General features: G+C 36.9%; 1 protein-coding gene across 1 annotated transcript in view; it reads left to right on the top strand.

Moving 5' to 3' along the window:
• Nucleotides 1–13,893, top strand: part of LOC129004748 (serine/threonine-protein phosphatase 6 regulatory subunit 3-like) — a 43,706-nt gene that overhangs the window by 21,734 nt on the left and 8,079 nt on the right. The window contains exons 8-15 of the mRNA XM_054433358.1: nucleotides 310–490; nucleotides 2,526–2,678; nucleotides 2,898–3,023; nucleotides 4,360–4,424; nucleotides 4,844–5,036; nucleotides 8,352–8,441; nucleotides 8,695–8,792; nucleotides 12,936–13,109. Of these exons, the coding sequence (XP_054289333.1) occupies nucleotides 310–490; nucleotides 2,526–2,678; nucleotides 2,898–3,023; nucleotides 4,360–4,424; nucleotides 4,844–5,036; nucleotides 8,352–8,441; nucleotides 8,695–8,792; nucleotides 12,936–13,109 (1,080 nt within the window). The remainder of the gene's footprint in view (nucleotides 1–309; nucleotides 491–2,525; nucleotides 2,679–2,897; nucleotides 3,024–4,359; nucleotides 4,425–4,843; nucleotides 5,037–8,351; nucleotides 8,442–8,694; nucleotides 8,793–12,935; nucleotides 13,110–13,893) is intronic.

The raw sequence follows: 13,893 nt of genomic DNA, 5'->3' as shown, positions 1-13,893 counted from the left end.
TAGACTAATAAATGTCGTATTCAGTTTTTGATGAAACTTTTTATCAAACAAAAATAGTATGACCTAACTTTAAATCAGGGATTTCAGCTAACCGGGAAACCAAAAAAAGTTAATAAATTTTGTATGGACAGAGAATTTTGAAAAAAATGTCAATCGCCTATGATTGATCATCCTTTTTTAACAGTGTTTTGTTTAGTATGAAAATGGTCATTGCGGATAATGATCCCGATGTAACTTTGCCATTTAATTTGATTTTGCTTTTGGACACAGAACTTCATGTAAGCAAATCTTTTACCTTGTATGTTACAGAGGCGCTGGTAGCCTGGACTCTGGTGGGCTTGCTCTCAACTACGGTGGAGAGGGGGGAGGGGGTGGAGCACCAGGGGAGTCCCCTGCCCCCTCCCCTCCACCACCTGTCACTCTCTCTACAACTGAGGCTATCATTCCTTACTTGACACAATTCCATGATCTCCTACTCAACCCACCTCAGGTAAGTGCAAAACTTGCATTCATGTTAAAACTAGGGGTTGGCACGTAGAGGTTTTGAGCAACTGCTTGCAGTATGGAGTGTAGTTATACTTAAAAGTAAATATATACATGTAAATATGTACATGTTTTTTACTAACTGTTAACCCTTACTGCGCTACAGATATGTCGGGTGGCCTTGACTGTAACGCTACATATACCTAAAAAATATATTTTTCCAAAAGTCAAAGCTGAATATTTTTTTTATAATTATAACATTTTTTATAATTATATAACCAACGTTCTGGATTCTGGAGAATTAGACATAATTTCGAAATAAGAGAGCTATATAAAGACCCAGATATAACAGCTGAGGTAAAAAGCAGACGCATTAGGTGGGCGGGTCATGTCCTCAGAAGAGAACATGGCACAACCTTAAGCAGTGTATTAAGGAACGACCCAGAAGGCAGAAGGCCACCAGGCAGGCCTAAACTGAGATGGAAGGACCAGGTGCGACGGGACTTGAGGAAGCTGGGTAGAAATGAAGACCAGGCGCAGGACAGAGAAGGCTGGAGGCAATGTGTAGGCGAGGCCAAGTACCACTTGGGGTACCTATGGCCACTGCAGTAAGTAAGTAAGTAAGTATATAACCAACGTAATAAGCCAATATAATAGCGAACGTAGCAGAGAACAAAGTTTTCTGTGGAGTCTGCGAGTTAACCAAACACTTGCGAGTTAGTTCCTTCTCAGCGCTGGCGTCTCTCATAGCAGAGACCGGCAAGTGTAGGGCGCCGCCATTTTGAACAATCAGAGGGCGGGGAACGTTATTATTCGGCAAAACTGGGAACTACAAGGACCAGCCAATGCACTCTGTATTAAAGGCGAGTATAGTCGTCTATGGCGTTTTGAGCAAAGGGAATTTCGGCGAGTATATTCGTCTACAGCGCGGTAAGGGTTAAACATTATTTTGTAAAACTATGGAAACATTAAGAGACTATAATGATGTTAATGTGGACATACACTCAACATTAAACATCGATCAAGCTGTTGATAGCCCTTAAATATTCATTCATAACTGCAGTGCTAATCCAGAATATGTGATGGTCCGGCACCACTATAAAGGTCTAATAGTATATTTCATCACTAGGGCCTAAAAGTTACTCTTTTTGACCCGAGGTAAAGTTTTACGAAAATGAGCGAGGGTTAAAAAGACACTTTTTGCCTGTGTGGTGAACTATATTTTTGTCATTGCATCATTAATTAACAAACTAAGCTAGGAAACTAAATATTTGAATCTAAAGATAACCTCTCAAAACGACTTCCAGCTTGTTTTCAATACTGCTAATGCAAATAAGCACCTGGTTCGTAAGTGATTCAATCATTTCGTCTATCACGATTGTGTTGTGTTACAGTACATTATACCATCGATATGTCAAGCGATCGACAACAATAGAACCTTACCTAATAAATCAATCGATAAATAACTTCGACCGATACGATTGCCACAATTGAAATTTACAACTGTTTACAACAGCTGATTTTTACTCCCTAGAGAGTAAAAATGCTACTCTAGACCCGCAACGCATGCATTAAAAACGGCTGTCATTGCTGCAGTATGACGAAAACAAATTTTTTGGAATGCTGATTCAAGCCGTATTAGTTTAAGTCAGGAGTGATTGGCAGATGCCAGGAGCGAATGTCAGACGTCTGTTGCATTTAGCTGAATCGGCGAGATTCGTTATTATTTTTAGCATTTTCTTTCCCTAATAAAATAAGAGAAAGCACAATAAAACGTGGTATAATGGTCAGCCAACGATTTCCTTTTTGACATGTTAAAATTAAAGGTAATTTCACAATAACCCACTCTTGAGCTAAACTAAGAAGGTGTTCAGTAAATCCAACATTTTCATTCATCTGGCCCCACAATAGACCCGTATCATTTACCAACCTAAAAAAAAATCATTTATAAGCCTGTATTTATTTTAACTCTAAAGCAACTTCAGATAACTTGAGGGCTCGGATAATCGAGAGTGTATTGTATGGATCGTATTGTGTTGTAGAAGCCAGCAGTGAAGATGACATGTGGACAGGTAGATCCACCACTAGGCAACACCAGACTGAACGTCATCAAACTGTTGGTGGCCCTCATAGCCACTCATAACCAACAAGTGGCTGAACAATTGGTGGCTTTGGACACCATACAAGTGCTCTTGGTGAGTTAAGATAAAAGTTGTTATTGACAACAAAGAACAATAAATTCAAGCATCTTGCAAATTTAATATTTGTAACAATTTTATATTTCCATCTTAAATACCGCTTTATTTGGCTAAACTCTGAATACCTCTATGTGATTCATTTCCCCCACCTTTTTGTGGTGGTGATTGTAGCATACTGGGGAGGAGGTTACGTGTTGAATGAATGTTATTTTTCAGGACATGTTCTTCAGATATAGCTGGAACAATTTTCTCCACACCCAAGTTGAGAAGTGCCTAACCACTGCCATGCTAGTGGACCCCTCCCCTACAGACGTCCCAGCAGACAACTTGCTGCTTCACAATGTATGTAGTCCTGCCTGAGTTGGTAATTTGTTGTACGTTTCTGAGGGAACCAGAACTAAACTTCCTATCCGCCAACTATGGATAGCATATTGTCTGAGTTATTGCCGTTTGTGGAATGGTAAAACTTAGTTTTAAGGTTAATGATCGTCAAGTCAAGAATTTAAATCCAAATCCTTAACATGTTGTCTTAAATCTCAAGCTAAAAAAAAATATATATATAATAAAAATACTTTTCCTACAAGTCACCCGACGAAGTGGGCTTCCTTGAACTGATTATAGTACATAAAGCTGCTAATTGCTGCATTTACTTACTTTGTTTCACACTCTTTAGTTTGTTGCACAGTTTTTGCTTCGTCGCATACCAGTATTCCAACCAAACAACACAAAACGGTGTGCTTTTATTATACACATAATCCGTGTACACTAGAAAATATGTTGGAAACACTTAAAGATACTACGACTACGATCAGCTGGTACAGCTACCCATTTCGTTCAATGTGATTTAACCTCTATCCTAAAAACTGTTGTACAGTGGTTGAAAGACTAATTATTTATATTATTTTTAGTAACTGTAGGAAAAATATAATATTGTGTAACACGAGTGCAAACTGCCTTTGCTGCACTTGAGAAACTTTCCTCCATTCTAAAAAAAATTTAACATTTTTAAACATTTCTCTCGTGTTCAGCAAAATGCCACTTCGCCCACTAATTACACAAATAACTATTGTAGACGCTACTGTAAAAATTGAATTTCACTCATTATATTATTTATTTTGTACACATTTTAAAACTTAAAATTAATTTTGAAATGCTAACCCCAGAGTTGCCAATTTTCAAACCTGTGTTCATCTTTTGAAATCAAAGCATAATTTGAAATCCTGGTTTTTCTTTACTAAAATTAGATCTTGCTTGAAAATGGACACAAACATTTTTGGGTACTGAGCAATTAAGGATCTTTGTTTGTTTTCATACTCCATTAAGTTGCTACCTTAAAAAAAATGACCATGTTAGTGTAGCAAAAGGCCGGCGTAGCTAAATTTGGAATTGTGATTTTTTAAAACCACCCTATCAAATCTCCTTTTCTTGGATTCAAGATAAAAAGTTCTGATTTGGCAGATCACTACCACCCTAGTTCTAAGTTTTTGTTGTGTGGCCAATAGACTGCAGCAGTGTGATTAGTAATTATTTGTTATTTTAGTATAGATTTGGAGATAGGCCTATGAATCCATAGGTCTTTCCATTTTCCAGAACTTATCATAAGATCAGAACACCTAGCTCTGTTAAATGTTTGGTCAGAATAGAACATTATATCACTTTATTTGTTGTTTTCTTACAGATTTTTATCAAGTGCCGCCTGTTAAACAGGATTATTGAAGCTTGGAAAGAAAATGAAGTTGAACAGTAAGTTTCTCTACAACAAATTTATATACATTTTATACTTTACAAATTTATATACGTAGCGGATAAATGGTGGTTTAATCGAGACATAACAGGAAAAGCCATGTGCTCCTTTTATTTAGATATTGCTTCACAAACATAACAAAATTTAAATGTCATATCACGATGGTACAGTCATGCAAATATGGTACAGGCCTAGTGAAAAACATCTTTATTCAGAATAAATATCCTTAACATTATGTTTAATATTATCATGTAAAGTCCTGTTGTTAAGATCCATTGTATCTAAATTAACTAATTAACGACACACAAAACCAAACTATTCTTTATTGTTGTTGACTCGGTAGCAAACACAAAATCAAAACAATAATAAAACAACAGCTGATTGAACAATGATGAAATTGAAATAATTACACCCACAGGTCCAAACAAGGTGGCTGCAGGAAAGGTTATATGGGTCACCTGACCAGATTGTCCTTCACCATAAACTCCTACTGGGACAAGGGGCTAGGGACATTCATCAAGACCAACGTCCCCGAGGACCAGCTGACTGCCTGGCAGGAGTTTACTGACGGACAACTGGCTGAGATCAAGGCCCAACGTGAGATTCCTCTGGTAATACAATCCGGATCTGTTTGTGTGTGTTTTTGTAATTTACTTAAAGTTGTGAAGTTGATAAATATATTGAGGGAAATAACTATTCACCAAGTAGACTATAAATAGACTTGAGGATTTCTGAGGATTTGTAAAAAATGGAACACAAAAAGGACACTATGCAAAGAAACTGAAGTTTTTCATATTCTCCGACAAAATTTTTAATAAAGGAGAATTATATTACCAATTGAGGCAAGGCTATTTACCTAAATGTAGACAAAGAATAATGTAGAATGGAGTGAGATACCTTGTGTAGCTGACTACCTTGTGTTTCTTTAGCCCTGGCTAGTTAATAAAAGCCCAATAGACGGCGGAAATTATAACTTTACCCTAAAAAAATTCCTACAAGAGGTATTTCTGCGGTTTTCTGTAGTATTATGTGTACTGATCAACATACTAAAAGTTTACCAAAGTTTGACCACCGGAAATGCCTTAATTTCAAGATGGCGTCCAATATGGTGTAAATTACCTAACGCCTGCAATTTTTGTCCTAGAAAAATAATACTGGTGTCTACCTATATGTTTTCAGGGCCACTGAATGCAAACAACACATTTAAAATGACAACAAAAGTTTATTTTTTTACAAAACAACACATTTACAAGTATTCATTGTCAACTTCTTCAACCCAGACTCATTGAATTTATTTTCACAGTTTTCGGTTTGGCACAGTCCACATGCAGACGTGCATGGTAGTTCATATCTTGTGCAACTGCATCGAATGTTTAACATGCAGTGTAGAATATGTAGAAGACTTTCTGGTGCAACAGGTTTATTAGTCATTATTGGTACATGCTTATTGCTCTCTAGTTTCCATCCCCAATTAATAGCATTCAAATTTTTATCCATTTCAGTCCAATTCATGATTTAAAAATACACTCTTAGGCAATGGTATTTTGTTAATGACTCGGTTGGAGGAAGTTGTTCTGGAGTAACAAATGATGTAGGTAGCAGAAACAATCTTTTTACTTAAAGAGGTTACAGCGCAATGAGTTAGGGAATCGGCACTTCTGCCCCCACATAAAACTGCCATTACCATGCTTCCGAGCATCTCTATGTCAGTCCTAGCTTGGTTCGGAGTTAGAAACAAATTTTCCCAATCTTCAATCATTGCATTTCTGCTAATAAGCCTCTGGAATGCTGACTTTGTATGAAGAACTAAATCCTATGGCATGTAAAGTATCGACAAGAAATTGAGATCGATATAGATGGTGTACCTGAACTGCAAAGCCGATTTGTAAAGGAGCAACAACAGTGCGTGTTCGGGCTGCTTAGATGATGGCTTGACCAATTCCTGCGTTCTTATACGATCTGTATTTTTGCCTACTATAACACCATTTTAACAAAGTCTGCAAGCATTCAGTTATGAAAGAAAGGGCGGAATCCAGATTCAGGAATTTCTCACTTGGATACTGGTCTGTAACGGACAGAGTGGAGGCCTTTATATCAATCCTGGGCTGGTGTTTCGATGATAGCCTTTTTTCTGGGATTCCTCGTCCTTTTCAAGCGTGCTGAAATATGATCTAAGAATATTTGATTTCCCTCATAGTGACAATATCTAGAAGTCCTTATCCTTCAGAAAAATAAAGGTTATTTCTATACTTCTGTTTTAGCTTTTCTTTCAAATAACTTCTTCCAAACGGTTGTGAATCTTCTCTTTCAAGAAATTCCCCATTTTTTTATACGTGAGATATTGTTAGCTGTTCATCATCATTGGTTTCTAAATGTCTACATATTTTCAGGAATGCTTGTTCTGGATCTTCATTTCTGGGTCGTCTGGGCCTACTTTTTCGCAGTTTGTCCATTTTGAAACTGAACTGGAACGTTAAAAGCCAGAACGAAAGTTACTGCTACAGGAGTGGTGGTAAACACAGTTAGCGGCAATCAGATAATGTCCGTAATATTCTATTCTTCCTCTCACAATACCCGCCCATTCGTCCAATCGACTAATAAAGCAGGCAATTATTGTTTTTACAAATTCTTCTGTCTTTACACAGCTAGCACTAGAACTTCTTTCTGTGACTGCAGTACCGCAGAAGAGACAGTCTGTTTGGTTGTTAAAGGAACCGAGATACCCTAGCGCTTCTCTTTAAGGTTTCTAATTTATTCCCAGCTTAAATTTGTATGTCCTTATTAATATACCGAATATACTCCCTTTTTACGAACTTGTACAGTGTCTGTAGAACAATATAAATCTTCTATAGGACATTTAGTTTTGTTTACGATATCAGAACTCGTAAACAATAAACAAGTTAGGCAACTGTAAATGTGATATTTATTTACAAAATACTTACCTGAAAAAACTGTACTATTTTCTTGCTGAATTCAGTAAAAGTAGGAAATTTTTTATTTCCGTAGACTTCTGCTAGGAAGTAAGCCTATTTATTATTACATTTATCCTCTTTTAATGTATTTTACATGTAATATTTAAGGTCTGGTGCCCTAAACAAGTAGGCCTACTGATGAAAAAAAACCTATAAAAATGTCAACCTCACTGTTTACGATCAAAATATTTTGAACATAGCCATTTTCGTTTTACATTAATTAAATGATATACGTTTTATTTTGTGAGGTTTTTTTTATAAAAATGTATCATTAGGGATGTTTACTTAATGATTTTGTCTAAAATTAAGGTGAACGTTTTTACAACAATTTAAACTAAGACAATTGAAAAATAAATGAGAGCCTAGTTTTTATTAGGCTGTTTGAGATAAAAATAATACTATAACTACAGTACTCAAACATGATAAAATATTGTGACCTTTTGTTTTTAAATTGAAATTTATGTATAATGTATATGTTTCATTTAAGTTTAGGGACCCTTAAAACGAATAAGTAGCCTCTAACTACATCTTTGGGATGAAATTTATAGAAGTTTGATATTTGACACTATCTTGGACGCCATCTTGAAATTGAGGCCTTTCCAGTTGTCAAACTTTGGTAAACTTTTGGTATGTTGATCAGCACACCTAACCCTACCAAAAAACGATAAAAAACCTTTTGTAGGAATTTTTTGAGGGTTAGGTGGTTTATTTTCATATCTGCAGGCGTCTACAATGAGCATTCAAGGACAGCTAGGTCTAGTATTGAACCTTCACAAAAGATATTGAATTTTCTCAGGATCAAACTTGAGACCTGATTACTAGGTGGGCACTACAACCACCCATCTACAATGTTGAATCCCTTATATTTTTTGTTACATACAGTCTATATCAAACTTATACTAATATAATAATATAAATATAAATTCTCTTCAACTCTGAACATTGTCATTGCAGGGAGGTAAACACCCAGCGCAATCCACCTCTGAAGACGACGAGAAAAACTTCCGCAACATTCCTTTCCAGCAAGACACCCAACTCCAACAGGTTTGTTGGTTTTATTACATTTTTTGTAAAAGTTATTTCTACATTTTTGATGTTACTAACAGATATTTTTTCATTACGAACAAATTCTCTTAGTTCTGCTTTAACTTTGTGGAATAGTATGATAACGTTTTTCTATAACTTTGACATTCCTAGCTGCGGTAATTGCCGGCCTGGTTAGCAAACTACATGTTGAATTCTATAACAATATTGTTTATTCAAATACATAATCAATAATTGGTTTGTTTGATCACAGCTTTACACCGAGTACCAAACCCAACAGATGTCATCACAGTTCATTGAGAACTTCGGATATCATGAGTCGGAGTTCAATGACCCTGAGGATAATATGGGGTGAGATAACAAGTTACTTACATGTTGTTCCTCTGTTTAAGTTTAAGCCAGTTCTAGAATAAAAATTAACATAATTGAATTGAGCCATGGACAGAATGCGTTGATGTTACTCTTTGTTACTATTGATGTTGAGAGTGCTACTGATTTAGAATATTCTGCTTTTTTAACCAAGCAATTGTAGTAAAGGATATTTACAGTAACATCCACCATTACTTCAACAAAAACGAAAGTATGAAAATATAATTTTACACTGTAGCCCACTCTAGTGAGAAGCTCATTCAACTATCCGAAAGTCAATTACATTACAAGGGGCAGTCAGTCGTACTTTGTGTTTACAATAGTACTCAGCTAGAGGGGTGCTAGTAGCACGATCGTTGGTCTGAACTTATCCTAGCCTTAACGCTAGAGTTTGATTGAACATAGAGTCAGAAAGTTGAGCCCAGCAGACCTTTTACTCACACGATGTTATAGCTGTTGCAAATACCGTTTATGGCATTCATGTGTGACGCCAAAATTCTAGGGGAGGAATAAACTAGTATTCACCAAGTCAGGCTAGGCCTACCCCTAGAACTGGCCGCACTCAAATTTCTTCCCCGGAGTGCTCAGAAGGAGCTTAGAAAAATCCAGTGGTCGATATGAAGTTGCCACGGCTTTGACTGATCACATTATTAATTTTTTAATCGAAGGCTCAGAGCTCTAGAAGCGCTCAGGAAATCCTGCAGACGCCCAGTTCTAGCTATATCAGACTATATCATCCCAGCCTTTGTAAAAGTGTTTTGGTGAATTTCTGAATTTTGCCTAACTTTTAGAATGACTCTGTAGGGCCGACGAGTATTCAATCTTAAGCCAATGTGATATAAATACCCGTATCAAACTTTAAAATAATTAACTAAAGGCCTAAGTAAATAATATGGAACAGCCTATAACGTAAAAACAATTCCTACAGAGTCGTCGGGGCCTAATTAATATAACTGGACGGATAATTTAACGTGATAGGCTAAAAATAGATGTAATATTAATAATCCTAGCTGATTGTCAAATCGGCCTACTCCCAGACTTGGTTCTTTCACCCGCCAAAGACGGGGTTTAGAACACAGACGACAAGTCTCGGGGGTATCAAAACGGTGAATTAATTAGAATAAACGTACGTAATAATCGTTCCTAGAAATCGTAATTTTGAAACTAATTGATTTAAATCTAACTAAATGATAATCACCGCTAGTCACTGGCAGGCAGGAACTGGCGGGTCTAGAATCAAGTCGGCAAAATTTAAGTTATTAAATTAAGTTATTGAAAATTGAATTTGGAAACGGGGATGCGAATATTAAAAGTATATCGTATATCGTATATAGTCGTATATCGTAGCAATGTGATTAACTAATATAGCTAACCTTCGGTAAACGAAGTATCGATGATCGTCAGATCGTGCAAGCTTGGGTAACGGGCGAATGTAACGACGAAGTTACTTCGAAGACGGCATACGAACAAATAAACATGTCTTGGAGTAAAATCCTTCGTTCTTGCCCGCTCGAGGCTTACGCAGTCAAGCGGCGAACTTAAGTACTACTGGACAACAGCTGATCGAATATTCACTTGTTGAGCTGGTCTAGTTTTCGTCTGTGTCTGTCAACAAACAAACACCAGTTTTGGGGTTATGTCGTCGTCGTCGGTGATAAATATTTGTAAAATCGGTCGGTTAACTTTATTTGGTGAAATGGAGTGCTATTACAAATAAATATGCAGTTGTAGGTGTGTGTATGTACTTAACTGTAATTAAAAATAGGCCTACGTTCTTTGGCCCATAGCCCAAGCTATGGCCAACACATAGGCCTAGGATTAGGCTATTGTTGATAAAAATTAGGTAAGTTCTGGTGTTCATTTCTTCGTAGTACGTTTTTACCCCCCTTCAAATTTGGTACCTTACACATGAACAACATTAATGAAAAAACACAAAAGATTGACTCAATCAAAAATCTCAGGCTCGCACTCTGGTTAAGATAATCTTAAAACCCTTCTAAGACTTTTTAAAGGGGTATGGAAATAAAAAAAAATTTTCTTTTAGCGAATTTCCCCTATAGGGAATAAGCTATTACCGTAGTACTCATGGTAAGACCTGGACCCGGGACTGATTAACTTTTTCGTTTTGAGGTCCCTAGAGACCAAAAACACCATCCGTTCAAATTCATACATATATATATAAATATATATATATTTATATATGTGTCCGTTAGCGCGATAACTCGAGCAAAAATTATCCGATTTTGATGAAGTTTGGTACAAACGTGTAAACCTACGTTTATTCAAACGAGTTCGCGAACCAGCATGATCGGACTATGGAAACAGGTGTTTATGGGGGGTTTTATGGGGCAAAAATGGGGTTTTCCCATTTTTGACCCTAAAAACTTGCATTTTCGTTCCAAACAATTTTGTAGAGCTTAAAAAAACAAATAATTTAGTATATTGAAGCGTTATTATGCGCCTAATGGTTACGGAGAAAATTTCAAAAAACTAAATTTAAAATTCCTATGTTATTCTTACGGAAAATAAGTAAACAGTTGTAAAGTTTGCTTGTTTATGATCATATTTTGATCAAATTTGGGAAATGCATTCATTTCATAAAACTATTAACATTTTACAAAAAAACATTTTTTTACCCTCCCTGTTGCAGCAAACCCAAGTACTCGTTAAACTAATCTATATATTTAATACGCGACATGAAACTTTGTGAACAATAAGGCTTTTTTTTAAGATTTAACCCCACATATTATATACCAAAATGTTCGTCTAGGTGTGTAGATGTGCAAACTGGCTTTAGATTTTCGAAATATATCTTTTTAAGGGCGTCGGCTGCTCTGAAAGTTCCTTCCATAAGGATAACATTGTGATTGATTTGAATGTTATTATGTTCAGAAACATATGTAAAAAAATTAGTTAAAAAAATTAATTCAAGCTGTTTTGTTTGGTTTTGAAATGTAAACAGTTTGCATGTTTTTAAAAATAATTAGAAACCCGGCAAGGAAATGTTATCTATAGGACACGACGGGAGAAAAGTTTTACATTTTATTTTCCTTTAAACATGACGACAAAGAAATATTGTTGGTTGGACACGGCGAGTCAACATACGGCAAGCAATGCAAAACGTAAGGAAGCCAGACGAGGAGCTGGAACAGTTAGTGGCAACGTGTACTAACAAAATTACACTGACAAATACAAGAACTCAGCAGCATTCACTTGGCGAGATGGCATTAAAATGTGGTGTGCTACATTTTAAAGAAGAACAAAGAGGACGAGGCGAAGGATTTTCATCCTGCTGCCATAAAGGAAAAGTGAATCTACCACCATACCGAGAGAGCTATTATACCCAGAGCCTACTAAATGGAGCAAATCATTTGAGCAGAAACTACAACGAGAACATTAAACCGTACAACTCTGCGCTCGCAATGGTCAGCACTTGAGCTAAAATTAAAGAACATAACGGTGGAGGGCCTTTTATGTTTAAGGTGCACGACACAATTTATCACTCAATTGGCACCTTACAACCGTCAGAAGGGGAGCATCCCATATATGCCCAAATTTATATCTGCGATGTCGAAACCGCTGTTCAAGAAAGAATGCTAAACAAAGCTAATGGCTCTTGCAGCACTGAAAACATGGACATTTTGACTCAACATTTGGCTGATATTAATCCATACGCGCAAGTTTTCAGCATGATGAGCTCCGTTCTTCAAAATACTCCTACTGAACAACAAAAAGAACTTAGAATGAATATAGCCAACGATCAAGCTCAAGACCATCGATGTATAATCAAGACCAACGTCGATGCAACTTCTAACGACGTTGCTATAATATCCTAATTTACCATTCGTGCGAATTCGCACGGGTTCACCTAGTGTTATTTAAATAGAGAATAAATGTGACATTTTTAAGGAGACATTTTAGTTTAAATCCAACCAGGCAAATGGAAATTCGCTTAGTCTGCAGGTTTGCTGCGGCGGGGGTATTTCAATTTCTAAGAGGTAGACTGAAAGGGTGGTTCAAAATGTGAATAGTCTTTTTCATGCAAACCGATGTGTGAAGAATAAGCTAACCACAGGGACTTTTAATAAAATATTCATTAGCTGATGCAATAATTGTTGTTTTCAGTCCGTCAGTGGACAGGTTGGCCAACCTGTCGTTCAGTGTGACGGACGACGAGGAGCTGGAGAAACAGGCAGAGATGTTCCAACAGGTGTGTAGCAGACGACTACAGTTCCTGGACGGAGACAATGAGGACAATGAAGAGGAGGTGTGGGCAGACACCAACAACGGGCCACCCAGGTGAGGGATATGTCAAAACCAACATCTATACAAATACATAAAATACAATCAAACCCTCTTTATAGCGGAGCTGTTGTGTTCAAGTTTCAACCATTGAAATTATGTTGAAATATGTGAAGCAAAGCAGCGGGCACATTATTAGAAGGGTGAATTGCAGTGCTATACAATCGATAATCCACTACCCTAGTAGTGACTGAGCACTATTCAAGTGCTGTGCATACACCTTTATCTAAGTTGTGTTTACTTAAGTGATAGGGTAGTTTGGTTTTTAAAATTCAAGCTAAGAATTTTGAGTGACAGCTTAAAGGTACGTTTTGCTTGGATAGCAATGGTCACCAAGAGGCAGTCGTGTGCCACTGCTCTTGGTTTTCCATAGTCCTGTTTAGCTTGGAGCTACTGTCGCTAGAGCCGCGAGCTGGAGTCGCGGGGTACTGCTCCAGTTAGGAGCGACAGTAGCTCAGCGATAATTTCTTTTCTGATGGCATTTTCACTATGGTGTCATTATTTTAGTTAGTACAGGCTAATACAAGTTATCTATATATATAAAAGGCAAAGCCCTCACTGACTGACTGACTGACTGACTCACTCACTCATCACTAATTCTCCCACTTCCCATTTACCTAGGAGGCTGAAATTTGGTACACTGATTCTTTAGGCATTAAATAGGAAAACTAAGTAGTTTTTATTCTGATCGGACTCTCGGGCTCCGCCCCAGTGGCTCTGGAGTTTCCCATGTTAACCTTATGAGTACTCATATTTAAATGGATATAATGAATCTTAACAG

This window comes from Macrosteles quadrilineatus, unplaced genomic scaffold (assembly GCF_028750875.1).
Source record: "Macrosteles quadrilineatus isolate MER2022 unplaced genomic scaffold, UCM_ALF_1.0 Scaffold_11__1_contigs__length_5352618, whole genome shotgun sequence".
NCBI lineage: Eukaryota > Metazoa > Arthropoda > Insecta > Hemiptera > Cicadellidae > Macrosteles > Macrosteles quadrilineatus.
This window is presented reverse-complemented; position numbering and strand designations above follow the sequence as displayed.